The following is a 10747-nucleotide window of genomic DNA, read 5'->3' as shown; positions in this document are numbered from 1 at the left end:
ATGCTTTGAATTGTTGTACATTCAAAAGTTTGTGGTCATTAGGATTTTTTTTTTTTTTTACGAAAATAATGAATACATTTCTACAGCAAGGATGCCATAACACTGATCAAATCCAACAGTAAAGACTTTTAGAAAGTCACAAAAGATTTCGGTTTCAAATAATTAACTCTCTATTAATTAAAGAATCATGAAACAAACTGTATCAGGGTTTTCACAAAATTATTAAGCACAAAAAAATCAGCATATTAGAATGATTTCTGAAGGATCATGTGATATTAATGGCTGCTTGAAATATAATTGTATATTGCAATATTGAAATATGAATATTATATTATAAATATATGATTATTTAAATTAGCTTTTTAAGTTGTTTTACATTTTAATATCAATTATAAAATGTATTTTTTACTCTATTTTTTTAATCAAATAAATGCAGCCTTGGTGAACATAAGATACTTTTCAAAAACATTAAAATTCCTACTGACCCCAAACTTATGAATGGTAATGTACATTGTTAGTTACCAATGTTACCAAATGCATTAATTAAATTAAGTGTCATCAAAATAATTAGCAAATGGATACACTGATGTTTGCAAAGATGCTTCATAAATACAAAGTTTAGGACAAAGCCAATGAACAGTGCTGTTGTACTGACCAGAAATGACATCAGGCTTCATAGTTCAAAAGCAATCTCACAAAAGGAAAAGAAAACAGAGCATATCCTAGAAAGTTGTGAGAGACTACACCTCCAGAATGTGGCAACTAGAAATCCACTATAAATAGAAGAGGTATCAGAATTATAGAAAACAAAAGTTTGGACTGTGTAAAAGGGTGAGGAGGACCAGGCCAGCTCTCCCCTGTGGTGCTCAGAATGAGTATATTGCTCTTCTGCCTCGAGACCCTCATTATCCAGATTTACACATATTTTCCTAATTATTGAGTCAATGTGATAAAATTCAGACAAATGTGGAGAATAGACTGCACCTACATTTTTCCTATCAAATTCATTCATTAAAAGCATCAGCTAGGAGGAATAGAAGATTTAATGACCCAAAATGAACATTATGATAGATTGTTTGTTGTGTAATCTCATTCGCTGGTGTGTTAACCTGTAAATGGCAACTTCTGAAACCTCTGGAATCACTGGCCCAAAGTCTTCGCATTAGAAGATCTGCTTAATCCTTCTGAAATAGTCTGGCTCTTGGTGTAAATGTAAAAAACTGTGCAAGCATACCATTCACGGTCAAGCTCCCCTTCACATCTGTCTGAAAAACACGTAGAGCCATTCCACTCTGCGTTGCTTCACACTGTAGATGAGTGACAAGCAGCCATGTTTAAACACACCACACGGATGATTCGGAAAGGGAAAATCAGAAAACAAACCATTTGTCTGAGTGAAATAATCCTTTGAACAGACATGAGACAATCAACATCCTGGACTCCAAATGTTTCAGGCTTGTAGATGAGCCATGTCCCTCCCGGAATGGACCCTGTTTAGCTCTGTAGATGTGGGGAAAGCATCATGCTCCTCCACTGCTTGCTTTATCCTCTCTTTCGTTCTTTCTCAGGGGCAGGGATGGCCGTGTCTGTGTCCAGCCCAGCTGAACACTACTGGGGGAGATCCAGCTCTCCCGTGTGTGAATAAGTGGATGGGTTCAGACCAGCATGTGTCTGCGACGGTGCAGGGCCAGATGGTCTGAGCGGGAAAAGCTTCGGTCGCAGTCCCCACACTTAAAGGGTTTGACCCCTGTGTGCTTACGGTAATGCCGTGTCAGCTCATCCGAGCGGGCGAACTTCCATGTGCAGCCATCCCAGGTACACTTGTATGGCTTCTCACCTAGTAGAGATAATGAAATAATAACCTTACTTAGGCAAAAATAAACACCACTGTAATTTTACAAATATTAAGGAAATTGTCAAATGTGAAACAATCGAGACTAAAGGAACAGTTCACCCAAAAATGAAAATTTGCTTAAAATGTATGCACCTTCAGGCCATTCAGGATGTAGATTTGGATAAATTTTGTATTTCATCACTTGCTCACCAATGGATCCTCTGTAGTGAATGGGTGCCGTCAGAATGAGAGTATCAAACGGTTGATAAAAACATCACAACAATCCACAATACAACTCCAGTTCATCAATTAACATCTTGTGAAGTGATGATTTTTTGAATGGAGAAAGCAATATTATGATATGATTTGATATAACGTATGAAGAAATAGTTTGAAGTAAAAAGCTCTTGATGATGGATATTGTTTATTACTAGACATTAATTGATGGATTGGAGTCATGGATTTTCATTCTGACAGAACCCATTCACTAGAGGATCCACTGCTGAGCAACATTTTTTTTTAATCTGTTGTGAAAAAGAAGCAAATTCATCTACATCTTGGATGGCCTGATAGTGACCACATTTTCAGCAAATGTTATTTTGGGGTGAACTATTTCTTTAACCAGAAACAATACTCCAAATTCAAATAAATTGATAGTGAAACTAGGTGTACAGATTGCATTTGTGTGCTGACAAACCTGTGTGTGTCCTCCTGTGTGCCTTTAAATGGGAGCTCTTGGTATAAACTTTATTACAGCCTGCAAAGTCACACCTATGGATGCGTCGTTTCTTGGAGTCTGGAGATTCAGGTGGCTGTGGCCGTCGAATGCTCTCAATACTGAATGGTGACATGGAACTGAGAGAGAGAGAGAGAGAGAGAGGGGGGATATTTTAATCTTAAAGGCATTAAAATATTGCCAGCTGACCTTATTCAGCAACCTAAGAAATTAACTGAGACAGCTCCATGTATATTAACTAACTGCTGCCATCATGTGGTAACATAAAATAAAACAACAAGTTTTCCTCATAAAGCGGGTTAAGATTTTTATGTTAAATAAGTATCTTATAATGAACAAGACTGCATATTTCTGATCAAAAGTAAAGTCATATTGTGAATTATTATTATAATGTAAAATAACGGTTTTCTATTTTTATATATTTTTACAACTATTTTATTCCAGCGATGGCAAAGCTGATTTTTTAGCATCATTATAGGCTTCAGTGTCACAAGACCCTTAAGAAATCATTCTAATATGCTGATTTGCTGCTAACATAACATTTCTTATCATTATAAATGTTGAAAGCAGGTGTGCTGCTTAATATTCTTGTCTAATATTTGTTTGTTTGATATATATATAAATCAGAATTATTTGATGAATAGAAAGATCAAAAGAGAAAATTTATTTGAATGGAAATTATACTGTCATTTCTTATCAATTTAATGCATTCAATGCATTCTCGCTGAATCAATCTTACTGACTACAGTATTGACTACAAATAGACTAGGAAAGTTTAACAATTCAAAAAGAGATTTAACTATCAGCACACACATTTTCACAATCTGCCATCCGTCAAATATATGAAAAAAAAAATTTATATATATATATTGTTATATTGTTATATATTGTTAACTAAAAAAATAAATAGAGTTCCTTGATTTCTTGCCCACATTGCTAATGTTCTACTATAATATATCACTAGATGGTGCTGTAGACCTGATGCAGTTTGATGGTACAACGCAAATACTCAAGAGGCCAACTTTTTTTTTTTCTTACAAGACAAGTCATAATTCTTACAGAGATGTGACATTTGTTGCTTGTTAGTTTGCTTTTAGCAACATCCAAGGGAATGTCTTAACATACTTATTCCAGTCAATGTTACACAATATTTTACGATCAAATGAATAAAACTGTACAGTACTAACATGCTGCCTGTTGTGATTGCTGTGAGAAAATGAATAATGGGCTAGCTTTCAGACTGTAAAGCTGGCTCTCATTGAGAGGATCTGTACATATAGACCAATGAGCTCACTGAACTGCGTGAGTCATTTTATTCCATTTCTCCCATAAGTAGAAAGAGAGGAGAGTCTAATTACATTACATTGTCCTCGCTCGCCTTCCCTTCTAAGGTAATAAGAGCTCTATGTCCCTGCTTTGCTGATTGGCATAGGCTGGGCCTGGCAATAAAGGCCGAGGGGGCGGAGCCAGACAACCCCTCCAGTGAACTGTCTCCACCACACGCAGCCCACTTCCTGTTTCGCCCCCTGCTCCTGGGTCACCTGTTGGTGTTGATTTGCTGGCAAGTGAAGGCCTAGCGGAAATAAGCCAATGTGTCAGAAATGAGGCTGAACTCTCTCTCTCACAGCCTCGAGCAAACACACGCAGAGGGTGAAAGAGAGAGAGAGAGAAAGAGACCCAGGAGGGGAGAAGTGAAATTGAGAAGAGGAGACAGAGAAGCTGAGAAAGAGGCAATGAGCCAAACAGGTTGTTTTTTTTGTTTTTGTTTTTTGCTTTATTTCTCTCAGAGAAATTACAAGAGAGTGAGAGAGTCACAGAGAGAGTTTCTGTGAGAATGAAAGTTGGTGGCAGATAAAAATGGAGGGGGGTTGATGTTAGAAGCAGAGTTCAAGGGAGTGACAGGATTTACAGTGGAAAGACTTCAGCGGAGAACTCTCAGGATGTTTACAGTCAGATATATTTCAGAGGGGACGCCACTGACATAAATAGTGATACAGAAGTCTGACTCGCAGAAAATGACTTGAAAATACAGATCCACCTGACAGGTTCAGATGGTTATTCTCCTTGATGTAATGAGGGATTCACCTCAAATCATCATGTCTAGATGCATGTCCAATACATATCAACCAATTTATCTTTCAATTCAGTCAATATATCTATATATCTATATCTACTGTATATTTACTGTATATATATGACCCTGGACCACAAAACCAGTCATAAGTGTCAATTTTTCAAAATTTAGATTTATATATCATCTGAAATCTGAATAAATAAGCTTTCCATTGATGTATGTTTTATTAGGATAGGACATATTTGGCCTAGATACAACTTTTTGAAAATCTGGAATCTGGGGGTGTCTAAAATCTGAAGAAAATCACCTTAAATCTTGTCCAAATGAATTCTTAGCAATGCATATTACTAATCAAAAATTAAGTTTTAATATAGTTACAGCAGGACATTTTTGGCATAAAAGAAAAAAAACAATAATTTTGTCCCATACAATGTATTTTTTGGCTATTGCCACAAATATACCCCAGCAACTTAAGACTGGTTTTGTGGTCCAGGGTCACATAGGCTATACAGTATGTGTGTGTGTGGCTATAGTAATGTAGGCTAAAGAAATACTATGGAAACAATACAAACAGGTGAGAGAAACTAATATATATCAATGTTTCTTAAAGTAGTCTCATATGCTGCCAAGGCTGCATTTATCTGATACAAAATATAGTAAAAACAATAATATTGTAAGATACTAACTTCAGTATTTGAATGTATTTTAAAATGTAATTTATTTCTATCATGCAAAGCAAAATTTTTAGCATTAATTATTCCAGTCTTTAGTCACATAAACCTTTAGAACTGATTCTAATATGCCATCAGTGCTTAATATGTTTTGGAAACTGTGATAATTTTTCCAGGTTTATTTGATTAATAAAAAGCACTGTGATTTTTAATCGATTTAATGCATCCTTGCTTAATAAAGGAAATGTTTATTTCCAAAAATTGTATTTGTATTTATATATATATATATATATATATATATATATATATATATATATATATATATATATATATATATATATATATAAATACTTTTATTGATTGATTGATTGATTTCAATGGCTATAATTTGGATTTTGGAGGGGAATTATTTTTTTAAAACATACACATGGATTTCTGTATTAAAATTGGCCCACATTTGATATAAATACCAGCTAAATCCATTTGTAAAATATTTAAAATATTAACAATATATTCTATAAAATGTATTATACATATTAAAAATATTAATATTTTAACAATATTAAATATAAATAACAAATTCCACAAATAATTCACATTTTGGTCATTGTCAAATAAAGAAATAAATTGTAATGCTGCAGTGATTTTATAAATTACTACGTTATAATATAAGGTATGCAATATAGGATTATTCAATCGAAAAGAAAAAGTCTGAATGAAAAGGGGCTTATTTTATATTATGGTTGAGATTGGAGCTCAGTGCTGTCAAAGGTTTAAATTCTTTGTTTTACTATAGAGCTATTCTTTTAAATCAGTGCTAGATGACGGCAAAAGTTATTTAAAATCTTAATATCTGTAGAAATGTGTGTCTAATATCAGTCAACAATAATAATAATAATAATATTCCAACAGGAATTCATGGATAATGCAACACACACAAACACCCAACACAGAAATAGATGCATTTGTCACTTAAGAAGCTCTAAGAGATGCAAAAGTTGGGCAATGACTTCTCGTCTGTTTATCTGAAACTGATATCAGCAACTTAAAGGCAGATATCAGCACATAACGGCATCTGGCCTCTCACTCAGTGCTGTGTTGTGTGATACAGGGCTTCTTTAGCTGCGTGGATATTTAAATGAAGTGCAGATTTGGCAGTTCACTCTCCTAAATTGGCTCGTCTGGTGGTGAAGACGGCCTTATAGTGGAGACTGAGTCATTTTGGGTCGGATGTGACTGGCCTCTGACAAGTCTGTGAGCCGAGGGGGTTATTTTAGTTCCGTGGGGCCTCGCGGTGCCAGCAAAACTCTGCGTCCACAAATTCGCCTCACAAGACAAAGGAACATTCCTACTGTTAGATGCTCCAGTCTCATTGTAGACTGCATTTTATTGCCTTGCCTTTGTAATTTTCTGGTTCGATTATTGTGCAAAAACACTGACCCAATTAAATGACGATATTCTTCATCAAACACTTCTTTGATGTGATAAATGCTCATTTGTTCTCGTCCATTGAGTCTGCCGTGCTATCAATGTTATTCTTGTGGTGACGCTGCCCACAATATTATCTTATTTCGCATGCTAGAATGAACACAGCTGCACACATGCCCTCTTTCTCCTTTCTCTCTCTCTCTCTGTAAACAGCCAAAAGCAGCAGCTCTCCCAGTAACACCATTCCTGTAAATTTGGTTAAACTGTGTTTTGGTATTCTGCTGCACTGGGGGGAAAAGTCCTAGTAGTGTTCGTCCACAGCACACTCGGAGCAAAGGGAAACATTTACACGGTGTCAGTGTGAAGCTTTGATATATGGAGGAATCCTGGAATACTTTCCAAACCATTTGCCTAAATAACAGGCTCGGACGGCAGGGTGCTGGTAGGGGGGCCGGCTCATGGAAAACTCTTTGGGAGAAGTCCTAGGCTGCTTTTTACAGCCTAAAGGGCTCGAGAGGCTTCTGGTTTTGATCATGTCACTGTCTTTAATGGGATGACTATACCTCATCTGAGTGAAGACACAAGGAGTTGTGCCGCTAAGAATGGGAGGTGACAGCTAATGTAACTAAAGAGCTGGTTTAACAAAGAATGGCCTTCAAAGAATCGCTTCACTGTTTGCAAAAGTGTTGTGATAGGTATTTATTTTCAACTCTTTAATCCATTGAAGGGATAGTTCACTGAAATGTTATCATTCTGTGATCATTTATACACATCCTTGTCAATCCAAACCTGCATGACTTCTTTTATTCTGTGGAAAACATCAGAAGATACTCTGAAGAGTGTTTCAACTGTTTTTTTTCCATACAATGATAGTCAATGGGGTCCAAAAAACTCTGATTGGAACCTATTGACTTTCATTTCACGGACAAAACAGTATATACATTTTTCAAAATATCTTTCAATGTGTTCCACAGAAGAAGGTCAGTGTGTAATTTGTTTTTTGAACATCAACGTAACGATGCATTGTTGGAGAAAGGAACTAGCTAGTCACGACTGTTTCCAGAAACCACAGGAATGTTTTCGCACATTCATTGTTTGAACCACGTTGGTTAGAACTGTCATTTATTATGTCAAGCAGGTGGTGGAGTGATAACTTAATCAGTTTGAGATCAAATGAATGTCAGATCATTGCTGTAAATAAACACAGCATCTGAGGACTACTTCCCTATTCTTCTTCTCCTTTAATTTGCAGAATTTTGCAGGTTTTCTTATCTCACTCCAAAGTTCCCACATGCATCTGTGCACTTTTCAAAAATGGCACTTTAATTCTCTTAACAAACTAAGGCCCGGTTTCACAGACTGGGCTTAGACTTAGCCAGGATTAGATCATAGTTCAATTAAGACATTTAAGCAATTTTTATAAATGTGCTTAGAAAAAAACATTACTGGTGTGCATCTTGAGACAAAACAAATGCACTGATTTATTTTAAGATCAGTGAGTGCAAGTTTCTTTTAGTTAAAACCTCTCAGACTTACATTTTAGTCTAGGACTAGGCTTAAACCTTGTCTGTGAAACCAGGGGAAAAAGTAATAGAATGAAATTTGTATATATATATGGAATGAAAGATATAGATTGCACTACGTTAGCTTGCTTAACTTGTTTAAAAGTGTATGATCCATTTAAGTCCATATGTGATACTAATAAGAAACTATGATTGTAACCACAGGTCAAGAGCTGTAGTTCTACAGCTACACAACTTTTGAATGCTGTTTGCAAATTGCACAACATTAAAATTAATTCATATATTTGAGTTTATTTTTATGAAAACAGAAGGTGCATATCAGCATAAATAGGAAAGCCTTTGAATATTATCTTGGACAAAGGTGGGCTTTGGATTCAAAAAGGAGTTTTCAATCAAACTACAAAGCAGAATCTCCAAACATACAAAATGAATCTACATCTTTAGCACTATGTACAATACACTGTTAGTTGAAGACAGTCAGTGTGCATATGTTGAAGCTTGACTTCCTGGTGTGTTTGCGAAAGTGTGTCTTTAGAGAATACTCACTCCTGGACTGCTCGTGCTATAGACAGCGCCGTGGATCCTGTTTCATTAACACTGTCCAAGGTTACGTTTGGCAGGTCGTCATCATCACTGTCACTTTTGATTTGTCTTGGCGACAGGCCATTGTGGTCTGTTTGTGCTGCCGCAGGGGGAGGACAACAGAGGAGGAGGTTAGTTATATGTCTGTAATACGAGTAGCGCCCGAGGCTATTCTCAGGCCTATTCAGAAGCTTACAATATGCTGCATGACACTGAGCACAAATTAGCACAACATTTCAGGCTGTTTCTTCAACTTTTGGCACCTTGTTGATTTCTTTTTTTTTTCTTTTTTTTTTTTTTTTTGAAGTGTTGATTTTCATTCAAAGGAACAGATTTCAGTCCTTTTCTGTTTATATTAAGGCCACATTAATTGTCTTAGAAACTTTATCATGCCTTGATTATTTATATCTGTTACTTTTCATATGCCCCAAAATTAATAATAATAAAATGTAATTTTCAACACCGAATTCTGATAAACACAGTACACTATTTTAAGATGGTGAAAATGACACTGCGGTTTATTAAATAAATGACTACAGGACCTAAATGGAACAAATTTAATATTCAACAAATACAATATTAATATTATAATATTAAAACTTATTGGAATTAACCAGACACAATACATAAGGATTTCTAGCTACAGTGATTTAGCATATACTATTAAGGCAGTAAATACTATTAATTATCAATTTTATTTTATTTTGTAAGTTTTACATATTTTTCATCTAATATTTATTTTTCATCATAGTTCTGTTTTCTTTAAGTTAGCGTAAATGATTTGTAATAGTTTTCGTTTAAGTTAACACACTGGTAACAGCAGTGGTGTGAAGAGACTGAATCCCAGCCATTTGATGTTTTAATGTGCTTAGAGTTGCGGAGAGGCATTTTGGACCAATGATATTTCACCCAAAAGGCCAGAAATGTAAATGAAAAAATCTTGTTGCTTTATAATGTTGCACATGGTAACAATGTAATATTAATACAGCAGTTATTTTTATACAGCATGATACATTTCAGGTGTCTGCTTGTTTGTGAGTTTGTCATCAAATACAGGTTTAGACACACCGGTATATGTCAGTGCTTAAGACTGGCCGTCCCAAAACACCCATCTCTGATTACTTGAACTCATTCCCCACAGAACGAGAGCACCATGCTTTGTTAATATTACTGTATGTGGGTTAGCTCAGGCTGCAGGGCTGTGCTTCTAATTCGCTGCTCTCTCAGCAGTCTGTCGGACCTGATCCCGGATCAGAGGTGTCCGTGCTGTCTCCCAATCAGCCTTGGGCAGTGTGTCCTGCGGGTATGACACCAGCACAGGCGATCAGATGCCCAGAGAGCGTCTAAAGGCAACAGAGCTATGCTGCCACTTGCCCTTTGTTTCTCGGGTGTTGGACATAGATATGCTGCCAATTTATGAATTTCTGTATGAATGATAAGAACACCTACGATGTCAGGTCTCAGGTGCATTTTTGAGTAAAACTTACAATTAGGTCTCTGTCGATTGTCAGTGGTTTTATAGTGCGATTGATTACTGAAAAAAACGACATAAGAAAAAATACACAGTAAATCATGACTCATACCAAAATTCCACAAATTTCATACCATCAGAGCAAGTTTTTGTGAGCTGCTCCTACAAACAATGGACCTCAGCAAACCAGACTACACGCTGATATAATTCATGTTCATATATACAATATAATCTCTGAAGTATCATGTGATATCGAAGACTGGAATAATACTGCTTATGAAAATTCTGCTTTTTTTTCCCCATCAAAGAACAAATGACATTTTAAAATATCTTTAAAAAAAAAATATATATATATATATATATATATATATATATATATATATATATATATATATATATATATATATATATATATTAAATTGTAATAA

General features: G+C 35.5%; 1 protein-coding gene across 3 annotated transcripts in view; it reads right to left on the bottom strand.

The window, feature by feature from the left end:
- Window positions 1-365: 365 nt before the first annotated feature.
- Window positions 366-10747, bottom strand: part of LOC132153007 (Krueppel-like factor 12) — a 36412-nt gene continuing 26030 nt past the window's right edge. For all 3 annotated transcript variants that reach the window (XM_059562087.1, XM_059562088.1, XM_059562086.1), the window contains exons 4-6: window positions 8813-8948; window positions 2532-2689; window positions 366-1837 (exon numbers count right to left, since the gene is read on the bottom strand). In XM_059562087.1, the coding sequence (XP_059418070.1) occupies window positions 1656-1837; window positions 2532-2689; window positions 8813-8948 (476 nt within the window). In that variant the 3' untranslated portion in view covers window positions 366-1655. The remainder of the gene's footprint in view (window positions 1838-2531; window positions 2690-8812; window positions 8949-10747) is intronic.

The sequence above is a fragment of the Carassius carassius genome, chromosome 11 (assembly GCF_963082965.1).
Source record: "Carassius carassius chromosome 11, fCarCar2.1, whole genome shotgun sequence".
Classification (NCBI taxonomy): domain Eukaryota; kingdom Metazoa; phylum Chordata; class Actinopteri; order Cypriniformes; family Cyprinidae; genus Carassius; species Carassius carassius.
This window is presented reverse-complemented; position numbering and strand designations above follow the sequence as displayed.